At 38.9% G+C, this 23660-nt stretch overlaps 1 protein-coding gene across 4 annotated transcripts in view; it reads left to right on the forward strand.

Annotated features, from left to right (window-relative positions):
• The window catches only part of ttc8 (tetratricopeptide repeat domain 8), a 37261-nt gene that overhangs the window by 3326 nt on the left and 10275 nt on the right, over positions 1–23660 (forward strand). For 2 of the 4 annotated variants that reach the window (XM_041215078.1, XM_041215077.1), the window contains exons 2-6: positions 12504–12624; positions 17243–17306; positions 18919–19078; positions 19200–19289; positions 21698–21742. In XM_041215078.1, the coding sequence (XP_041071012.1) occupies positions 12540–12624; positions 17243–17306; positions 18919–19078; positions 19200–19289; positions 21698–21742 (444 nt within the window). In that variant the 5' untranslated portion in view covers positions 12504–12539. Of the gene's footprint in view, positions 1–5559; positions 5590–12503; positions 12625–17242; positions 17307–18918; positions 19079–19199; positions 19290–21697; positions 21743–23660 lie in introns of all 4 variants that reach the window. The other 2 variants (XM_041215076.1, XM_041215079.1) reach the window with 2 other exon arrangements.

A 23660-nucleotide genomic window follows, 5' to 3' on the forward strand; every position in this document is an offset into this window, starting at 1 on the left:
ATTTCTGCCTCAACTCCAATTTCCTGCCCTCTCCCCATAACCTATTAGTGGTGAATACCACTCATGTTGCTACCACATAGCAGCGTGAAACACCTTCACTTATTGCTCAAAATGTTGAGGTACGTAGCCCTTCCAGGGTAACCTAAGGTAGACTGGGCACGTTTCAGGGCCGAAAAGGGCCCATTCATGAGTTTGCGTGAATTACAGCCCGAAATTATCTGATCAGGGTAGCCATTATCCTACAGGATGCCTTTGATGCGCCCTATTTCAGCATCAAGCTTGCATGGTAAGCAAATGGCTCAGGACCTATTTACAAGGTTGTCAATAAGACCAAACTTATGGCGTGTGGCACTGGAAGAATCCCAGCGTGAATATTGACCAGTGAAGGTAGGCTTGCGGGTAGACCGTGGTAGAGAATCCCCTGGCAGATTTCGCAACTAGTACATCAAAGAAGGGGAATTCATTTGACTGCGCCATTTCATAGGTGAATTTAAGTCCAGACATGTAAGAAAATTGTTACATGCAACTGCGGATTTAAATATAGCAAACGTGTCATCCACATATCAGAAATATGGTAGGAAGTTAGGTGTCATTCCATCAAAGAAATGTGCCTCATGGAACTCAAAAAAGATATTTGTAGGAGCTGGGCCAAATGAGCAATGTGGTATATGAATTTCAGTGCAAATGTGATGCTAGGTATGTAGGCCATACGTCCCAAAGACTAGCAGATTGTATCAAGCAGCATATCCCAGCCACTGTTTGCAACGGGCAGGGCACAGACCATACGCAACCAGCCCATGCTTGCAAAACTCAAAACAGTGTCTAACATTAGCTGTGATTCCACGATTGGACAACATTTGGCTGAATAGTCCTCAGTGTGCTAAGAATTACACTGACAATCAATTTAAGATTGTCAGTTGGGTTCAGGATGTGGTGCATTTGCGTATATTGGAAGCTACATATATTAATACACAGGGACCTGTTCTTTGCAGGCAGAAAGAGCATGTACAAACATTGCACCTGTTTCAGCTAAACAAAATAAGTGACAGCCATTTGCTGACTCATTCCTCAGGGCAATGCCTTGACTAATGAGGGTCAAGCTGCCTGGTTTAAATTTCAAACAATGCTTGGCAGTTAACTGTCAGTCACCATCAGTAGTGCATTCTTCATGGCAACGCCACTTGACAACCAATCACCACTCTCTTCACATACAGTATAACTTCTTGTTTACCCACCTTGTATTGGTATTCTTGCGAGTGTCCTGATGAGTGCAAGACGAAAAGCTTAGGCATGTCTCCTTTTTTGGCAATATAGAATTGAGTGGCCTTATAAGGCCACAGTTGCAATCAAAAGTTAATTTGCTATGAAACGGGAAAAGCACAGCATGGGAAGTTACAAAATCCGTGTTAATCCCTTAGATGGAATTGTGTTTAATTCACTGCCTGATGTTTTTACTTTCAATTAAACTGAAACTTTTCCCTGAAGAAAATGATGTGCCAATAGCAAAGTGCCAATATTATGTTCCTTAACTTCTTTTCTTCAGTGGAAGAAATGCTATGCCCCATTATTTTGTTGGCTTCCCCCCCCCCCCCCCGTCAGCTCTCGCTCAACCTAATGTTCAGAAATAACCAGACACTATAAAAGGAAATGGAGGTTATGGCACCCCTGGAGAACAGAAACCACAGAATCATGAAGTGTAACATGATCTGAGATTCAGTCATAACCAGGAGCGAGGGTTATAACTATAAAAGGATTACATTCCCAGAACTTAGGAGGGAATGAAAACAAATGGATTGGCCTATAATGTTTGACATAATTTCAGTAGAAGACAAATGCAATACCTTTGAAGCATGATACTGGGCATACAGAATAAATATATTCCTAAAATCATACACGTTAAATTAAGTAACAAATAGAGCTGAAATAATGAGGACAAATTACCGCCTAAAATCTTGTACAGAAGAAAGGATAATGCTAACACACAGAAAGACACCAAACATTTGATCAGAGGAGCTAAGTGAAATCCAAAAAAACTTGAACAGTTGTAATAGTGGAAAAAAAATCTTTCAATACTATATATAATAATGAGGACTGTAGAGGAACTATAGTATTATAAATGGATTTAAAACTGAAGATTAGCACATTATGAATATTTTTAGGAAGTATTATCACAAGAGAAAACATGAATGACATGCCCTCTTGGGAGACAAAAAGAGTACCAAGCCAAAATTCAGTGTTTCCATACAAATGAGATGTCCTGGATATGTTAACAAGGCTTAAAACAAATAAATCTCAGGTTGGATGGTATTTGTGCCAGCAAGGAAATTTATGGGATATTGGCAATCATTGTGCAAGAGTCCTGTTAAGTATGATGGAATTTATATGCCCTGTTATTGTGAGTTATATTCTGAATGGCAAACTGAAATATGAATCCCAAAGCAGCAAATGTAAAACAATTTAATGGTACCCAAAGGGCACCTCATGAGCATCCTTTGAAAGATACATGCTTGTCAGACAGATGATTAAAGGACAAACTCCTTTGGTGCCTTAATGATTTTACACTGAAACACTGCTTTGAATGTTTATATAAATTAATATGTAGTCCATAGAGCCCAAACCTTCGCTTGGGATCTAAACTAGTAGCACATCAATCACGATTAACAACTCATACACAAAGATATATTTCAGGCACTTGGGTTTAAGTCTTGAAGAATTGTTGACTTTAAATAATTCATTATTTTGCATATAAATTGCAGACCTAAAAGTCGTCTTTCAATTCTGTGTCACATAACGGAATTGATTATCAGAAGTAAACTCGAGCATTATCTGTGCAGCAACCTAGCAAGGGGAAAATTAGGTCTGATTTTAATTTATTTGAGAAAGTTTGATTCAGGTTGTCATTGTGGTAAAACTAAGACATTGACCTGGATTTTGCAGTTTTAATGACAGCGTTCGCCTTCATTACTCTGTGAAACTGACAACTCCTCCTGACATCAGCACATGTGCAGTTAAATACAGAAATCCAGAAGCTGTTGTCCCTGATTCCTTGCTCCTCCAGAGGTTATGCTTTTGAAGTCCTCCCAGATGGAAATGATCTAGAAATCACAGAATTTATTTGAACTTCCACTTTATATGCTATTATTCTCACCGTAAAAACCCTTGAAAAAGTTGCACCTTGTTGAATGAGATGTGGCTGGATTTTTAATGGTGTCATATGTCATTATTGCCAAGCAATCTCTCTAGTCCTGAAAAGCTATTTTATATTTGTGAAATAAATTTTTCCATTCCTTGATAAAAATTTCACAGGCTTTTGAATTAAAAAAAATTACTTTCAATACTTAAGCTTACTTAATGCCATTTGTATGGCCAATCTTTATTTGCTTTCTGTAAAATGATAAAAATCAGTGAATGTTAAAACATGTTACTTCCTAGTTTGCTAATTATGAGAATTATTCAATCTGGTTGCTTAATGTTGCTGAACTTCAGAGATACCCTATAGCTGATGCCAGAATGAAGTTAATGTCAGAAAAGATGAAGGCCATGCCTCACTAGATGTTTGTGGACAGCTTTTTTTGAGGTCAGCAGTGAGTGCAGTCACTTCCCTGATGATTGTAAAATCTGGGCCATTGTGTATTTAATGTCCAAAAGGGATTTGATTAAGTTCCATATGAAAGGCTACTAGTTTAAGTTCAAAGCTCTGGTGACTTGAGGGTAAAACTTGGGAATGGGGTTTTAAAAAAATTACTGACAGACAAATGTAAAGCACTGTACATTAGGGGGAAAAAAGGATGATGTACATACACCATGAATGGTGTTGACATAGGTGTGAAGGTGGGATTCCTAGAAGACTTGTTCAACCAATGTGGGGAAGCTAACAACAAAGCCAATAAAATATTGAACTGTGTAGTTAAAATAGTAGAATACAAAGCAGAGAAAGTTATGATCTTGTCAGAGTGGAATCCCAATTGTGGCTGCCTAGAAACAAGGGAAACAATGCCTAAAAGAGCTGTTACGCTGATCCCTGATGAGAGAAATCTGAATACTGGAAAGATTTGGGCATTTCAGGCTCAAAAAAGCATTTGGGAGATAACTATGGAGAGGTGTAGGACAAGGAAATCTGGAATACTAATATAAATTTAAATTGTGGCAGTAAGACTAGGGGTAAAGATCCAAGCTAAAGAAAGGCAACAAGAGCTAATATTCAGAAGTTTTTCTTTATGCAGTGAATGATAAACACTTGTAATGGAGTTCTGGACAGTGTTGGATGTGGAAACCCTGTAATCTGTTTAAGAAATTGTTAGGTGCAACCAAGGGGGACTGTAATGTCCTTTTGAGTGGATAAATTAAAACATGTAAGTCTACCAGTTTCCATTTCTAATAATCATTATTTGAATTAAAATTTACCACTATTTAATGTAGAAGGACTGCTTTAAGGACATGGTTTTATCATAATGTAGGCTATTAAATTTTGTTGAAAAAAAGAATGATTTTGCATGTCCACACAGGTGAGTTTGGGTACAAGAAAAATGTAAATACATGGACAACAAATTATACAATATTTCTAAATTATTTTGATGTATTGAACCAAATATTTCTGTACACTGATGCCAAATGCTATGAGAACCATGACATTTCTTCTTTTACAATATAGTTAATATTTTCAAAGTTAAGTTATTACCTTTTTAATTTCCAGCAGATTTATTTTAAAACTTTTCTTGAAAATGCCTCCTCTAAAATGCTGTTAGCATTCATAGAGCACACCATTTAATATTTCCCACTTTGATAAATTTGTTGTTCCTTTCACTTCTGACAATATAACAACTTCTCCAACATTCCAAAAGAAACAAACTAAACTTCCAGCTATGTCCTTGGGAATCCTTGCCAAAATTGGAATGCACTGCAATTTTGTAGCTTATAGATAAGATGAGGTTTCAGCTTTCTGCATCAGCTAATTATACACATTTACAAATGAGATACTTTATGAAAAGTGATAATATGATATAGATGAAATTGTCTTGCTCAATAACTTATTATGGCATCCTGGAAGATATAAAATTTCATATTGATTTTAATTTATCGTGGGTTTTTTTTAATGGTACATTTTATCTTTAGGAAATGTAACAATAAAATACATTCACTGCCTTAAGGTAACATTTCTGTCCATATTCTAAACAATACAATAGTCATGCCACTTAAGTTTTAAGCTAATTGGAAAAATTCTGAGCACCTCCACAAGGCCTCTCCCCCCCACCCCACCACCACCACCACCACCCCATTCTCTGTAATAGGTAGTTGTTGTAGTATATCAACATATGAGAATGAATAGGAAAAGATGAGCTGGACTTCCCAGCCTGCCCCACACAGCCCTGATGTCTTCAACATCGTGACTCACAACACCCATAGACACATAAAAACACTGTCAGTTTAGAAAGAACAATCTGAAGTATCTCTCTTCGAAACAATTGATACACTCTCTTATCTACATTAATTTGTGTTCTGTTAAATGTTTAAAATGATTTCTGTTCATTTATTGATATTTTCTTTTTCATGCTTCCCAAGGAAACTGAAACTAAAATCATTGTAACTGAGGTAAAACACAAATCTAGGTTCTCCCATATTCCTTTTCACATGCTCCCTTTTTCAAGCCAAACCTGTGCAATATTTAGAAAAAAAATCCTTTCAATGAAATTAGTTATGCTAAACGTAATTGCAGTAAAATATTTGGTGAATATTAGTGGACATCTTGCGGTGTTGCTCATTGAGAGCTTTTTTTAAAAGTCTGTTGTTAATATAGCACAAAAAAAGCATGCTAACATGTTTCTTGGCTATTTCCTCCCTTGTTTTATGCCATTCTTTCAATTGCTTTCCCCTTGCTTAATTATTTTGCAGGCTCTATTTTATGCTTTCTTGTTTGAGTTTAATGCATTTTGATGGTTTAATTTTGCTACTTCAGTTGTGTTTTGTCTTTTTTCCTGTTGCCTATTTTGTTTTAGAATTTTATCTAACATTTGGTGATACTGATCTATTGTTATGTGACAGGGAAGCAGGAACAGGATCTTGATGGAAGGAAAATGCAGAGAGGATAAAAAAATGATCAGTTCATGCTGACCATGTAATAGATAATGGCTTGTAGTAAGCACAGGTCAATCAGATAATGCATTCTTAAGATACAAAAATTGTTACATTGATAATTTTTTTTAAATGAGTGAATGCTGGGAATCAGAAATAAAAGCAGAAAATGCTTGAAATGCTGACCAAGTCAGTCTGGGATTGGAGCTATGGTTGAGGGTTGGGGAGGATTGAAGTCCAGACTTGACCAATTTGGCACAGCACTGTCCCAACGACAGTATCTAATGTGATATTGGTGTTCAATTCAGACATGAAACCACAGCAAGATTACAATTGTGAATTTAAAAGAGCCAATTTTTACAGGCAGTTTTGAATGTGTTTAGGTGGGGTCATGAGCCAGGTCAATCAGTATCTATAGAGAGAAAAGACAAATTAACATTCAGAGAACAACTCTTCTCAGAAATTAAAATGTAAAAAGTAAACAAGCCTTTTAATAGAATTGTGGGGACCAGGCAGGGCAAGGAGAGAAAAACAAAATGTGTTGCCCATATTCTAGCAAGCATTAAGCCCTGATCACTCAATCACCTATCCTTAAGGAGCTGCACTGGCTCCCTGTACCGCAGAGCTTCTATGGCCTCACACCATCCTACCTCTGCAACTTCTTGCATATTTCCTTTTTTGCAACTTTCAGCCTTTTAGATTATACCTCCACTGAGCTCCCCCTCCCTTTACACCACCATTAGTGGATGAGCTTTCAGCCACCTTGGAACTGTGCTCGATATCTTCCCTAAACATTTTTGATTCTCAACAACTTCTGCTCATTAAGGTCGCCTCAAAACCTCCATTTTTGCGGAAGCATTCAATCGCGGTTTCTTTGGCTGTGTTCTTTTCCTCTCATTACTATCCTCTATTGTGCCTTTGGTTGTTTTCTACATTGTTGTTTGCTTTAAGTAGTTTTCAGGTCTTCCTTCCTGGAATTGAGTATCTGTTATTTTTGTGGCGACCTCTCCTTTTTTCTGATTCTACTAGAATGCTTGTTTATCTTTGCATTTTCAGTTCTGAGAAAGTGTTTTAACTGAAACATTAAATTTGTCCTTTACCTATATAGATACTGACTGCCCTGTTGTGTATTTCCAGCATTACCTGTTATATAGAAAGTAAAAAGCAAAATAACTCAAATGGTTTTAATTTCTATTAAAGGGAGTTGAGGTCCTGGATTTTTGATATTTGTAATTGCATTTATTTTATTGAAAATGTGACCCATTCAGCAACTTTATTTCAAAATGCATTGAAAAGTCCTAGTCTAGGCCCTGTAGATAACAATAATTGAAAATGCTGGAAATGTTCAGGTCTGGCAGCATCTGTGGATAGAGAAACCGAGTTAACGTTTCAGGTTGGCGGCCCTTCATCAGAAATGAGAGTATTTAGAGATGTAGCAGTTTTTAAGCAAGGTGAGGAAAGGGGGGAGGATAGAAAAGAACAGAAGGGGAGGTCTGTGAAAGGATGTAAGGTAGGAGAGATTAAATGACAAAAGGGATAATAGTGAAAGATAAAAAGAGATGGTAATGTGACAAGTAAAGAAACAAAAAACGTGCCTCGCGGAAATGTAAACGTGAAACCAGGATCTTCGTTAAAAGCTGCCATCCAAAAAAAAGGGAGGAAGTTATGATCTGAAATTATTGAACACAGTGTTGAGCCTGGAAGGCTGTAAAGTGCCTAGTCAAAAGATGCAATACTTTTCTTCAAGCTTGCATTTAGTTTCATTGCAACATTGTAGGTGAACAAGAACAAAGAGGGTAGAGTAGCAGTGGAGAATTAAGATGACAGGCGGCTAGAAGCTCAGGGTTGTGGTTTGTGGATTAAACAGAGGTGATCCACAAAGAGATCAGCCAATCTCAATTGTTCTTACCAAAGTAGAGGAAATCGCGTTGTGAACTGCAAATAGGGTATACAAAATTGAAAGAAGCACAACGATAATCGTTGTTTCACCTGGAAGGAGTATTTGGGCCTTGGTTGAGAAGGGAAGAGGCAAAAGGCCAGATGTTGCATCTCCTCCACTTGCATGGGCAGGTGCCCTGGGAAGAGGAAGGGGTGTTGAGGATGCTTGAGGAATGGACCAAGATGCCTTGGAGGGAACAGTCCCTTTGGAAGGCTGAAAGTAGAGGGACGGGGAAGATGTGTTTGGTGGTGGAATCATGCTTGGGGTGGTATAAATAGCAGAGAATAATCAGTTGAATGAGGAGGCTGGTAATATGTAAGGTGAGGACAAGGGGAACCCTTGTGATTCTGGGAGGGGTGGGAAGGGGCGAGATCAGAAGTGCGAGTTCCACTTGACCATTTGAAGGCAAGAGAAGGGTGAAAATTGGAAACAAAGTTGATTAAATTTTCCAATTAAAGGCAAGAACAGGAAATGGAACTGAAACAGTTATCAGTGAACTAGAGAAGAAGTGAGGAAAGGGTTCTGAGTAGGACTGGAACAAAGGATGTTCCCTATATCTCATGGCTAGGGCCCATATGGGTTCCAATAGCAACACCTTTTATTTTACTTGGAAAAAATGAGTGAAGCTAAAGGAGAAGTCGTTCAATGTGAAAACGAGTTCAGCTGGAGGAGGGTGGTGGTGGATGGGGATTGTTTTGGCTTCCGTCCAAGGAAGAGTAGGGAAATTCTCAGACCATCTTATTCTGGAAGGAGGTGCAGAGAAATTGGACATCTATGGTGAAAAGGAGACTTAGGGCCAGGAAATGGGAAACTTCTAAAATGGTGGAGGGGATTGGAAGAATCCTGGATCTAGGCGAAAGAGACCAGACAAGGGGAGGAAAAAATAGAGTCATGATAGGAAGGAATCAGTTCTGTGGAACAAAAACAGGCTGAAACATTGTTCAATCAGGGCAATTTTGTTTGTGGATCTAGGGAAGGAGATAAAAGTGGCCTTTTGGGATTGCTGGAATATGAAGGTGGAGGCCAAGGAAAGAAGATCTCCAGAGGAGATGCTCTCAGTGATAGTCTTGGAAACAGCGGCTTGATGATCTAGGTGGAAATCAGTTCACAGACAACAGCAGCGCCACCTATGTCAGCACATCTAATGACAATATTAGAGCTGGATCTGAGAGAACAGAGTGCCACAGGTTCAGAGGATGGTAGTTAGACTGAGTGAGGGGAGCAGAGAAATTAAGACAGCCGATCTCACGGCAATTCTCAATGAAAAGATCTAGAGGGCGTAGTGCTGGGTTCAGGTGAAAGGAGAATTCTGATGAAGGGAGAAAAAGTCAAATATGCAAAGGAAAGACTCCTGGCCAAAGAAGTGGGCATGGAGGCAAAGGCAACAGTAGATAATCTTAGTGTCATTACCAAGCTCTCAATTCATTGATGTGGGGATGTAAGCAAATGAAGCTGAGGCCTTTGCTAAGGATAGATTGTTCAAGATCAGAGACGGGAAGGTCAGAGGGGATTGTAAAAACAGAGCAAGGGATTAGATTGGAAGAAGGGATGGGCTCAGAGGAAAAAGGACCCGAAGGGTCATTGATATCCATGCGCAGTTAAATCTTGTGCTCCGTCATACCTGACAGGAAGAGAAAATGTTTTTTGTTTCAAACTGTTGGATGAGGCAAAGGGTGAAATAGAACTGTGGGCTCTTTGAGATAAAGTGAGTCAGTATTGCTGAAGAGAAAGGTCAAGAGTGTGCATGTGGCGATGCAGGGTGTTGAGCCTGTATCTTGGGATGCAGTGACAGCAGTGACTTGAGAAATGCTGGATATCTTGGAGATACCTATAAACGTAGATGGATCTGAAACATGAACGAATTTCAGTTGGCATCCACATGGAATAAGTCCAAACTGGAGACATTTACTGAGGAAAGAAATGTGACTGTGAAAGTAAGTTTTGGAAGATCCCTCATCAAAGCCAGGAGGGGAAACAGAATACAATCAAGATGAACAGGGAATAAGGAATTTAGAAGAAACTTCTTCACCAAGTGTGGTACGAAAGTGGAACTCACTACCATTGGGAGTGGTTGAAGCAGATAGTATTGATTCATTTTAGGGGAATTAGACAAGCATATGAGAGACAAGGGAATAGACCGGGGTTCCCAAATTGTGTGTTGTGACCCCCAGTGGGTTGCAGAGGTCGTATTTGGAGTTGTGAGCTGCCCCTCCTCTGAGCAACAATGACGACTGTGGCAAGGAGATGATCCAGTCTGGTGGGAGAGCCCTGGGCCCACAGAATCAATTCTGAAAAACAGTAGGGGCAGACAGTGAGCCTGAAGTGTTCTTTAACTTCAGAAAACACCCCCAGCACCTAGTTTGAATAGATCTGTGATGTTTGTATGCTGACTGGTGCATCTAGAGACTGACAAGTGTCACTCAGTCACTGACTGCGGGAATAACCGGGAGGTCATGCAGCTAAGTCAGTAAGGTGAGTAGTGACTTCAAACTTGTCTCTGCTCCAGTCTGCTTGGCGTACAGGCTCCTTACCTTAGGCCAGCAACTCTGCTTCACAGGTGCCAGCAATTAGACCAAAAGACAGAAAGGGAAGTTTGGAAGAGGTTTAAGGGGGGCAGGGAGTTTGGGAAGAAGGGCTGGAGATTGCGCACAGAGCGGGAGAGATTTTGGGAAGAAGGGAGTATTGGGGGGGTTGGGGGGAGGTTATCGGAGCTGATTATAATATGTATGTGGGATTGGCAAGGAGAGGGCTTTCACCAAATCTTCTGTCACCAGGAAATTTGGAGAGCTTGGCTGAAACCTAAATGAGTACATGAAATATATTTAAACTTTGCAGTAAAAGTACCAATTTTCAAATTTATATGTATTATATGTTGATCTATAATACGCCAATTTTAATAATTAGACAATGCTACTATGCTGCTTTATTGCTGTTTTGTTTTGCTGGTGTCTCGGGTCATATTAATTTTCAGGTGTTGAATTGGGGTCACATTGGAAAATAATTTGGGAAGTGCTGGAATAAATAGTTACAATAGCAGATTTGGTTGAGAAACGAAGAGTGGAGGCTCAAGTGGTGTGTAAACACTGGCATGTACTTATTGGGCCAAATGACCTGTTTCCGCGCCATATATCCTATGTAATCCCAAGGTAAAGGAGACAAACAGAAATCTGTCACGGAAGTGTAGAACTTACTCTAATATAAGAGCAAAATACTGCAAATGCTGGAGATCTAAAATAAAAACAGAAAATGTTGGAAATATTCAGAAGGTCTGGCAGCATTTATGAAGAGAGAAACTGCCACTATTCCACCACCCATTTGGTTGACCATTGATTTTGCTTTCTCCCTCAGCTGTTATTTTGGGTACCCATTTATTAGCCTTTTTCCAAGCCCGATTACATCTTCCCCATCCAGATGAATATAACCTTCATTAAAAACAAAAGTGTCAGGCATCAGAGTGTTATGATGGGGCAAATTGTGCCAGGTGGACTAAACCCACAAGGGAAACTTGGCCACGCTATCACAACAGTTTTGCAACTTGTATTTATTATGAGATGTGTGCACTGAATTCAGAAGTAATGAGTCCATTAAGGCCTTTAGCGATTTTAAAAATTAAATTAAAATGTTTATTAACAAAATAAAAGGTGTTCCATGATACAGGACAAAAATCTTTTAAAAGGATAGACATGATCAGTGATTCTTGTGAAATTACCTAGCTACTTATAATATGTAGAGGATAGCTGAGTTTGAGGATAGAGGAATACTAGTTTTGTTGAAGGAACTAAACTCAAAGCACCATTTTTCTTTGAAAATATTGAAAGTTCTATTATGTATTTCTGGTGTTTTCTGCTTTTAATACACAGAAAGCCTAGCAAAAATTGAACTGGTGTATATTAAATGGTAATGCCATAGTTAATTAAATATTTAGTTTACAATTTTTGTAACCATGAACAAGTTTCTACATCTAGGCACAGGTATTTGGTTTAAAATAATATACTGAGACATTTAATCAAGGGAATAGCATAAGGGCTCAAATAACACCTTATATAATCTGAACTTCAATAAAACAATTGCTTCCTTGAGCTCATTACAATAATTTTCTTCACCTTATTACTTTTAAAAAATAAACTTTTAAATTGTAACAAAACCTGATTTTCCTCAAGTATGTCTCTTTTTTATATTGGTAGTGTTTTCAAGTAGGATGCAGTAGAATATATAAAATTTGAGGTTTTTTAATCTAGGGTAGAAACTGTGCACTTCGATTGTCAATTTGAATTTCAAATGGGTGAAGAATTTCTTCCAATACTAAATACTGTATTTGATGCAGTGCACATCAGTATGGCAAAGGGAGCCTTCTTTTGCTACTGCTTTTCCTTAAACCATGACTTAGCTACTCTTTTGTGTCTCACCCATTTGCTCCATTCCTTTAATTGTAGTTGTAGTTGATGTAAATTTGTAATTACAAAACTTTTGAAATGGATATTTGACTATTCTGTAGGCTGCATGGAGTTTGAAAACCCGAGCCTTAACAGAGATGGTGTATGTGGATGAGATTGATGTAGACCAAGAAGGAATAGCGGAAATGATGCTTGATGACAGTGCTATAGCCCAGATTGCCCGTAAGTACATTAAAAAATTAACTATAAAATTATTAAATTAGGCCTGATTTTAATTCAGTCAGACCTTCATTTCGAAGTTTGCTGTTGGCACTAAATAGGTTTGCCAAACAGTGAGACAGACTGTAAAAGACTTCAGGCAGACAAAGACAGATTAGTGGAATGGGCAGACAGGTAGTAAATATGATTTAATGTGAGGTGTGATATAATGCTTTTTGATAAATTAAAAGAATGGGAGAATACACACAATGCAAAGATAATGAAAGAAGGATATGGAGCATCCAAGATACATGTTGATTTCTATACTTACAACAACAACTCATTTATTTAGTTTCTTTAACATAATGAAACCTCCCAGAGTATTCATAGGAGCACTATAAAGCAGAGTATGACACCGAGTCACATAAGGAGATATTAAGTCCGATGACCAAAAGCTTGGTCAAAGAGTTAGGTTTTAAGGATTGTCTGAAAGTAATGAAGCAGCAAGGTTTAGGGAGGGAATTCCAGAGTTTGGGGCCTAGGCAACTGAAGGCTCTGCCACTAATAGTGGAGCAATTATAATTGGGAATGCATTAGAAGAGCGCAGATTTCTTGGAGAGTTCTGGGGCTGGCAGAGATTATAGAGAGGGGAGTGGTAAGGCCATGGAAGGACTTGAATAAAGGATGAGAATTTTAAAGTCAAGACATTGCTTGAACCAGAAACATGTCAGTGAGCACAAGAATGATGGGGGAACAGGACTTGCTGCGAGTTAGGGAACGGGCAGCTGAGTTTTGAATGGCTTCAAGTTTGCGGAGGGTAGAATGTGGGAGACCAGTGTGTTGAAATAGTTGAACCTAGAGGTAACGAAGGCCTGAACAAGCATTTTAGCAGCAGATCATCTGAGACGGGGGCAAAGTTGGGAAATGTTATGGAGCTGAAAATGGATGGTCTTAGTGATGGCACAAATATGAGGTCAGAAGCTTATCTTGAGATCAAATGTGATGACAAGGTTGTAAACAGATGACTTAATCTCACTCTGTTGCCAGAGGGAGGGATGGAGTCAGTATCTAGGGAACAGAGTTTTGAGTGAGAACTGAAAACAATGGCTTCAGTCTTCCTAATATTTAATTGAAGGAAATTTCATCCAGTACTGGATGTCGGATAAGCAGTCTGATAACTTAGCAGCAGTGGAGGAGTTGAGAGGTGATGGTGAGGTACAGCTGGGTGTCATCAGCATACATGTGAAAACTAATGATGATGTCAACAAGGAGTAGCACATAGATCAGAAATAGGAGGGGACCAAGGATAGATCATTGGGAGACACCAGAGGTAACAGTGTGGGAACAGGAAGAGAAGCCATTGTAAATGATTCTCCGACTATGATTAGGTAGATAAGAATGGAACCACATGAGAGCAGTCTCACCTGATTGGACGACAATGGAGCTGTGTTAGAGGAGGATTGCCTAGGTCACCTGTGTCAAAGGTTGCAAATCAGTTGAGAAGGACAAGGAGGGAAAGTTTACCTTTGTCACGGTCATGTCCAATGTCATTTGTAATTTTGGGAATTATCTTAGTATTGTGGCAGAGGTGGAAACCCGATTGGAGGGATTCAAACATGGAGCCCTGGGAAATGTAGGAATGGATTTGAGTGGCAACACCATGTTCAAGGAATTTGGAGAGGAACGGGAAGTTGGGTCAGTAATTTACAAGGACGTTGGGGTCAAGGGTTTGCTATTTCAGGAGAGGGGTGATAACTACAGATTTAAAGGTAAGGGAAAACGCCTGAAGAGAGAGACCCATTTACAACATTGACTAATACAGGCTAGGAGGGGAAGTTGGGTGATCAGCATTTTAGTGGGAATAACTTCAAGGGAACAGGAGGTGGGTCTTGCAAACAAGATGAGCGCAAAGAAGGCATGTGGGGAGATAGGAGTCAAAATAGAGAAGTGAGTTCAGGGCTAGGGCAGGAGGGAACGTTAAAGGAAATTTGGCCAGGTGAGCAGAGGAAGGGAAGGAAGTGGCAGAGGCAGCTTCAAGGATTGTCTCAATCCTAGTGACAAAGAAGTCCATGAGCTCCTTGCATTGTTGTTGGATTTGAGGGTCAAGGAAACAGGGAGAGGTGTTTAAGATGGTCTGCAGTAGAGAAAAGACAACAGGGGCTATCTTTGCATTGCAGGATTATCTTGAAATTATGATCGGTTTTAGCAGGTGAGAGTGGAACCAGAAAGTGTTTTATGTGGTCTAGCCAGATATGCTGCATTGCTTGGAGTTTAGGGAGTGGAGATGAGGGCTTTACCAGGGGAACTGCCAAGAGTGAGAGAGAGAGTAATGGTTTTATGGGGATGCCTTGAAAGTACAATTCATTAAAGTCTGATCAAGGTCAATGGCACTTGGGGGTGGGGGAAGGAGGGTTTTAGGAGGGTGGTGGATGGGCTGGGGAGTTAAAAGAAATATATAAGAATAAAGAGATGATAACTTTATCCTGATAATTTAAGTATGTGACCAGGTTTGAACTATAGTTAGATTACTGTGACCAGGTTTGAATGTCCCATTATAGAAAATACATTTGTCAGGATTTTGCATTTGTAATGTTGACTGCAACTTCTAGAGTCCACCTGTGAGCAGTCAAGTGTGGAGATTCAGAAGTTGCTGCCAATTACTCCCACTTCTCTACAGGGTCCACTGTTGAAGTCAGTGCAAATGAAAATTTTTAGAAATCACTTGTGTTAATGTGAACCTCCACTTTTACTCTATTAGTCTTTCTGTAAAAGTCCTTGGAAAAAGATGCATCCTGTTGAATGTTATGCAACTGGATTTTTAACAGCGTACAAGTTCATAAAGATTGTCGAGTGACCTCTCTGGCCCAGAAAAGCTAAATTTATATTTGTGGAATGTCAGATTTCTCAATTATGCTTTAAAGAATAATTTCATGGATTTAAAAAAGAAAGTTTGATATTTCAACTTTTACCTTAACTCCATGTTTATGAATCCATATCTTACTCTCCATAAAATGCCTTCAAAAATTAAGGATAACTAGTGGTTTTCACTCCTTTGTTTGATTTCTGTGATTTGTCTGCTTAGCCTGCTTGATGACATCACTGTTGCTGAGTGCAGGAGATCCCTTATAGCTGATACTGGAATCAAAGTAACATTAGGAAAGGTGAAATCCAGAGTTTGCTAGGTTTTTGCAGGTGGTTTGCTTCAAGGTAAATGGTGAACACTTTTTAAAAATTCATTCATGGGATTTGGGCTTCACTGCTTGGGCCAGCATTTATTGCTCATTGTTGCCCTTGAGAAGGTGTGGTGAGCTGCCTTCTTGAACTGCTGCAGCCCATGTGGTGTAGGTACACCCACAGTGCTGTTAGGGAGGGATTTCAGGCATTATTGCTTTGTTGCTGACCACAAAATCTGGGTCTTTAAAGCCATAAAGAGTTTACAGCACAAACAGGGTGATACCAGAGATTAGGAAAAACCTGAGATACTGAGACTAATTCTGCCGGAGCAGGAAAAGCTAAGTCTGATTGTAAATGAAAATTCTATTTTCTTCCGTTGGAGAGTCAATGATGAGGAAGTCATTCATATCACTGAAAGTGACAAGGAAGGTTAGGAAAAATTTACATAAAGAGCTGCTGGAACAAGGAATCCTTTTCTATAGGCAGTGGTTGATGCAGGGACCATTGCACATTTTTTTTAGGGGAAACTTTAATAAATATTTGAAGTAGAGAAAGGTGCCAAAATATATGAGAACATGATAGCAGGATTGGTGCTGGATTGCTCTAGTAAAGCAGCTGGCACATACAGATGGCCTCATTAAATGCTATAAAATTGTATCTTCAATTATGACATCAATTGAATTTAAAAAAACACCGTTTATCATTGTTGTTTGAACACCTCATCTGAAAACTAACTACGACACTGAGGTGTCAGCCAGGATTAGATGTTCAGGTGTCTGGAGGGACTTTGAACCCATGACCATCTGACTCGGGTGATAGTGGAACAACTGAACCATGAACATTCAGCTTTTAAAGTTCACGTTTTACTATTATTACCACAAACACAACTCCTATTTAGATCCGTGTAAAAGTGTTAATAATCACAGAATATACGGAAATGTCATCCAGAATTTCAGTGATTTTCTTTTCATTTTGCTCAATTAACAAAAATATTTTTATAAGTAAGTATTATTCACAAATGATCATGGGCAGGATTTTTCAGTCGGCATACAGGGGGCAGGCCCGACATGCTGACGCATAAAATGACGCGCAATGACATTGGGTGTGCTTCCCGACGTCATCGCGCAATCCGCAATATTTCGGTAGGCACCGAAGTTGGCTGCGCACCCGCCGATATGTAAACAGCCTATTACAGCCATTAAGAAAGGAAATTATGTCATTGGTAACGCTGCCCGTCCAACCTTAAGGTTGGTGGGCAGGCAAAAAGGCCAAGTGGCCTTTGCATTTTTTAGCACTACCACTTGCGTATTACGTTGGGCAGGCCTTAATTGGCCCACCCCCGCCCCCTCCTACCAAGCTCGTCTGCAGCTTGAAAAATTCAGGCCCATGTGTTAACTTTAGGCAGTAGAAATATTTTTAGACATTGAACTCAATTTTCAGAGATATCTAAAGTACTTTTTGTCTGCAGGACCTGGAACCTCTTTAAAACTCTCAGGAATCAGTCAAGGAGGAGGTCCTAGCCCAGCTGTCAGGTATTAGGAGCTTTAACTATGATCTGCTTGATGGCTTAGTAAGTAAATGCTCTGCATGCTGTGTTACCGAACCATATGCACCAGGTTTGATCTCAAGGCTGGATTGAATTAGCTGATCTCAGCCAGGTTGACAGTGAAGGTGCTATCCCAATTGGCTTTAGAAAATTTAGGCTAGGAAGATGATTGATTAACCTGGGCTTCTTATCCTGCTGAAAGGAAAGGAAAAATGAAAGCATTTACATTCATATAGCACCTTCAACAATGTCAATGTCTAAAAATGCTTCACAACCAGTGAATTACTTTTGAAGTGTAATCACTGAATGTCAGGTGATGAAAGCTAATACTTGGTTGTAGCTATGTTCTGGTCAGCCTGGTGTCTGATCCATGCAAGAACACCCTTGCTTAAGGCTCTCTAAACTAAGTTAATGAAAAAGCAAACACGAAGGCTTCTATTCCCCAAAAATGAAATGCACAAGCTCTCCTGCTGCATTTACCTAAGTCTAGGGCATTTTGTTATGGTTAGGTATTGCCAGAACTTAAGGATATCCAGATTTGTTCAGAAATAATACTGGAGTTTAACCATCTAACAATACTACATATTAGAGAAGACCAGGTTTGTTTCCTACTCTTTGTCCAGCCATCAATGCTTTAGATTATTAGCTTGGAGCCAAGTAGGAAGAATATTGGCCCCAAGACAAATCTAACTGCAAGTTCTAAAAGTGGCTGTTCAGTTTTCTATAGTCATGAGCAATGACCATAATATAAATATGCTTTAAGATGATTAAGAAGGACATAAGTATGATGAAAACCAGGGTTAAGAGATTGGAGCAAAGCTGATTTTGAGGGGCTAAGAATAGAACTTGGGAAAATAAAATGGACAACAATATTGACAAACAGCGATGTGGAACAATAAAGGGAAACATTTAAAACAGTGTTCAACAGAGTGCAGAAAAAATATATTGTGCTGAAAGGAAAGAACAAACTAAACACTAGTGAAGTTCCATGGATGAATAAAAACATAAGAGAATAACAGGAAGGGTTAGGAAAGAGGCATGCATTAACTACATAAAAAGAAAAGGAGTTTATGATAAGAGAGAATATGACGAGATTAGGAGAAGTCATAAAAACAATTGGGAAGGCAAGAAGGAACTATGAAATTAAATTATTGAGGAACATATAACAAAATATTAAAATATTTTACAGACACATCAATTTTAAATAAAGAAAGGCTGTGATGGAAATAGGGCTATACAGGATATTACCACGGGTAACAATGGAGAAATGGCAGATTTATTACATAATTATTTTGCTTCAGGTAGACATGACATTGAATAATGAGGTGAGAAATGAGACAGGTGCACTAAAATTTTTTTAAAAGGGGATGCATAGAATTAACTAATAAACTATTACATCTGTCCCTGGATATTGTTTTAATTGTCAAGTCAGTCACTCAGCTTTAAGGTGTGAAGCTAAGCTTCCTCTAACAAGTAGCAGTTTTGAAATTCTATTTAAAAACAAATGTCAATCATTCAGCTGTCCATAAATCAACAGTTAATTTTCCTTGTAACATTTTAATTGTGTTTCTGTTCAAATTGTTTATCTCTTTTCATAGACCCATGTCTCAATCAGGAAGACCCATTACTGGGTTTGTTAGACCAGGCACCCAGTCTGGCAGACCTGGCACTATGGAGCAGGCTATCAAGACCCCGAGAACTGCCTACACTGCCCGGCCAGTAACAAGTGCTTCTGGGAGATTTGTTAGGCTGGGGACGGTAAATTTTGTAGAAGCATTGTTTTTAAATTTCAATTATTTTTGATAATCATCAATTTTGTAATCAAATTCTGTTGGAATTGCAGTTTAATATTCTTAATATTTTTTCTCTCCTTCTTTAGGCCTCCATGCTTACTAGTCCTGATGGACCATTTATTAATTTATCCAGATTAAATTTAACCAAATACGCTGGGAAACCAAATTTAGCTAAGGTTTGTGCCACATTCTATACACATAGGCATGGCTTTTCTGCTAGGTTGCACTGCTATTTCCAGTGGAATTCACCCTAAACCCAACAAACCAGCGCAGAGGATTGGAGAATTTCAAACGCAAATTACGTCTAGTACAAATTGAGCTTCTGCTGTTTTTGCACTAGTTTTAAAAGCACTGCGCTAGAAGCAAACTCTGTCAACTGTACCAGATCGCCCACTGCAACTGATCGAATTATTTCACCACAGCGAATTTGACTGTTTGCAGGCTCCAAATAGGCTTTTAAAATTATGCTTTTTGGGTGCGAGGGCAATAATAGGCACCTTTTAATTTCCTAAGAAACTGAATGCTGCCCACCCGTGAAACCAAATGGTCCTGTATAGTTTTTTAAGGGTCATTTTCAGTTATTTAAAATCAGGTTACTCACAATTGGGAGACTAGACTCTCTGATTAAAAATATTTATTTTTACGTGATAAGCCTATTTTCAGTTATATCAATAAAACTGCACCGGGTGACTACTCTTGAATATATCAGGGGCTTTTTAATTGAAAAAAAAATTAAGTTCTAAACCACTGCCCAATTGCGCTGGTTCATGAAAGATTTGTTTTATGCTATGCAAATGAATTGACGCAGAAACTTGTGCAACACTAGTGGAATTTTTATTCAACTAGTTTTGATCACCCAACACGCCCGAAGTGGAAACTCTTGGCCATAATCTTGAATGTTGTATGTTCTGCAATTAAGCATATTGTTTGTAAACTGAATTAAGTAGAGTAGTTGCTTATGGAATATTTCATAAATACTAAATAAATTATCTTTGAAATTGATGGATGCTTCAGGCTTTAAATCCCCATTTTAAAGATTTTGGGAATTTTTGTTTTTAAAGTTAACTATTTTAGGTTTAATTTTAACATTCTTGTAGCTGAAACTTACAGCTTGGTCCACTTGTATTTTTAAAATGTAATTATGTCACTTCTACTCCAGAGCTCCTTCTACTGAGCCAAGAACTAGGCATTAATTTACCACTAGGGTTTTGAGAGACATGGGAGATCATTGCCGAAGAGAGAAGAGTCTCAAAGATTTGAAAGCAGGGAACCTATGCTGCAAATAGAACCTTGCTGCAATTTTAACTCTGTCATGAAAGTCTAAATCAGTGCAAACCGCCAGAGAAACTTGGCAGCAAACAGGATCGGGGCCAATAGAGGGCCAAGAAAGTAAGTTTAAAAAAAAATCTTTTAAGGGGTCTTTGTGGACCAGAAGGAGCAGGACTGCCCCAGGTCCCACAATGAAATCTCGGTCCTCCCCATCTAGCCTTCACCCCCATTCTACAACCAGAATTGCCTCCAAACCTTAGTGCTGTTCTCTTGGGCCCGTTGGTGGCTCCTGTTGCTCAGAATCCTGTTTAGCTGAGACCCAGCATTTCTCTAGCAATCATTGAGGCAAATGGATGATCAGGCTGTCTCTCTCTTTCTCTTGAAAAAAGAAGGCACAAGGGTGACCTAATTGAGACTTCTAAAGTTATGAAAGGTTTTGACAGAGTGAATCCAGAGAGAATGATTCCACTTGTAGAAAGAGTATAATTGCATGTCAACAATATAAGAGCACTCCAATAGGAAAATCTGGGAAAAAAACTTCTAGTATAGCTGCGTCTCAGGGGAAAATAAAGCATATGATGGAAAAGGGAATAGAGGCTTACAATGGCAGGTTTAGGTGAGGAGGCTTGAACATAAATGCAGGCATGTCTGGTTAGACTGAATGGCCTGTTTCTATGCTGTACATTCTATGTAACTAAGGATTTTTTTTAATGTTCGTTCATGGCCGATGGCAAGGCCAGCATTTATTGCTCTTCACAAGGTGATGGTGAACTCCCCAGATGCGTGAAAGTGGACCCAACTAGTGAGGTCCTGATGAAGGAACCAGCCTGGGCCCCTGAATTGAAAGAAAGAATTTTTTTTTTTTAAAAGCACCTTTCATGACCACAGAACATTTCAAAGTGCTTTACAGCCAATGAAGTTTGAAGTTACTGTTGTGATATAGAAAAGTTGCAATGAAAGGAGACATTCTTATCAAAAAATTCTTGATTGCACATGGAACTTCCTTCATAGGTCAAACCACTAGTGCAAACAGCACACATAATACATTTCTGCTCTAAAAATACAGCAAAATGGGCTAGGTATCTTTAATATTTTGCAATATATTATAATAGACTGGCGGTAACCATTGAAATGCCAACTGGACAATTGTGTGCTGCACTAATGAAGTGCGGTCCCAGCAAAAAAGAATGTCAGTGAGATTTCTCCAGCCTCACCTTATTCTGTGCAGGCAAGACAAGATGTGTTCCTTTTTATTGGCGTGTGCAAATGTTGGATTTGAAAAATGGTAAACTATTGTGCGTTGTGTATTTTTCAGGCACTGTTTGAATATATTTTCCATCATGAAAATGATGTCAAAACTGTAAGTTATCAATAACTACCTACTATAGAATTGCAGTTTCTACCATGGGTTTATTTCAGTAACATACAGTAAACCTGGGCATGTAACTGATAAAGATACACTGCAAAACATAAGTGTGCTGAAAAACGGATGTATGAAAATGTCTTTTGATTTTCCTAAATTGACAGATTTTCCTCAATTACCACTCTCAGCACCAAGCTTTGGTGATGGGAATGCATATTAGGAATTCCAGCTTGGAGTAGTTACACCTCTACAATTTTCCATATGTGTGGTGTAAATTTGTAAAATCTACTAGGTTCCCATAAAATTACTGTACTCATGTTTAACAAAGCCACTTTAAGGTAGAATGTTTATAGAAAATCCTAATGTAATCAGAGAAATTCTACTGATATTAATAATGATCATGAAACTACCAGATTTTTGTCTGTCCTTTGTTGATGAAGGACATTAACAAATGTCATACAGGAGAGGCAGTCTACCACCTTTACCTGGTCTGGCCTACATGGGACTCCAGATCCACAGCAATTTTAAAAAAAAATTCATCTGTGGGATGTGGGCTAAGTGGGCTAGGTCACTGGCTAGGCCAGTATTTATCGCCCGTCCTACATTGCGCTTGTTCAGGGGGCAGTTAAGAGTCAACCACATTGCTGCGAGTCTGGAGTCACGTGTAGGCCAGACCAGGTAAGGATGGCAGATTTCCTTCCCTCAAGGACATTAGTGAACCAGATGGGATCTTACAACAATCGACAATGGTTTCATGGTCATCATTAGACTTTTAATTCCAGATTTTTATTGAGTTCAAATTCCACCATCTGATTCAAACCCAGGTCCCCAGAGCATTACCCTGGAATTACTAGCCCAGTGACAATATCACTATTCCACCATCTCCTCTCAATAGTGTGATTGACTCTTGCTTCAAACAGTCTAGCAAGCCACTCAGTTGTATTAAACCACTACAGAAAAAAGTACTGTGGGTGTACCTTCACCACATAGGCTGCAGTGTTGCAATAAAGTGGCTCAACACTACCTGCTTAAGGGCAATTAGGGATGGCAATTAATATAAAAGCAAAATACTGTGGATGCTGGAAATGTGAAATAAAAACAAAAAATGCTGGAAAAACTGAGCAGGTCTGGCAGCATCTGTGGAGAGAGAAACAGAGTTAACGTTTTGTGTCCGTATGACTGAAAAGACTCCTCTGAAGAAGAGGCAAAAGGACTCAACATTAACTCTGTTTCTCCACAAATGCTGCCAGACCTCTCAGTTTTTAAAGCATTTTCTGTTTTTATTATTGGCAACTAATGCTGGCCTTGTCTGCAACCCTCAAATCCCAAGAACGAATAAAACAAAAATGTTGATGAACATATATAGCATAATATTGCAAGTTAGAGAGTACTGTAATATATAGTGTTGAGTCAATGGAAACATGGAATAATATGCATTATATAACAATTGTAATGTTCCATCATGAAAAATATGAAGTATGTGGCAGTTATTAAAGTTGTCACCTGTTAAATTCCAGACATCACAATCTGATAAAACCAGGTTCTGGCAATATGTACTTGAAGATAAAAATTAATTTTTTCCATGAGTTGGACTTCTTGGATAACTTGCAGACAATTAATATAGGAACAAGAGTAGGCTATTCAGCCCCTCCAGCCTGTTCTGTCATTCAGTTACATCATGGCTGATCTGTAGCTCAACTCCATCTACCCACCCTGGTTCTGTAACCCTTAATACCCTTTTTGAACAAAAATCCTTCAGTCTCAGTTTTAAAATCTTCAATTGACCGAGACTCACCAGCTTTTTGGGGGGAGAGATTTCCATATTTCCACTACCCTTTCTTTGAAGGTGTGCTTCTCTTAAACAGTCTAGCTCCAATTTTAAGGTGATAGTCCTTGTTCTGAGAACTCCTACCAG

This window comes from Carcharodon carcharias, chromosome 20, assembly GCF_017639515.1.
Source record: "Carcharodon carcharias isolate sCarCar2 chromosome 20, sCarCar2.pri, whole genome shotgun sequence".
NCBI classification, from domain to species: Eukaryota; Metazoa; Chordata; class Chondrichthyes; order Lamniformes; family Lamnidae; genus Carcharodon; species Carcharodon carcharias.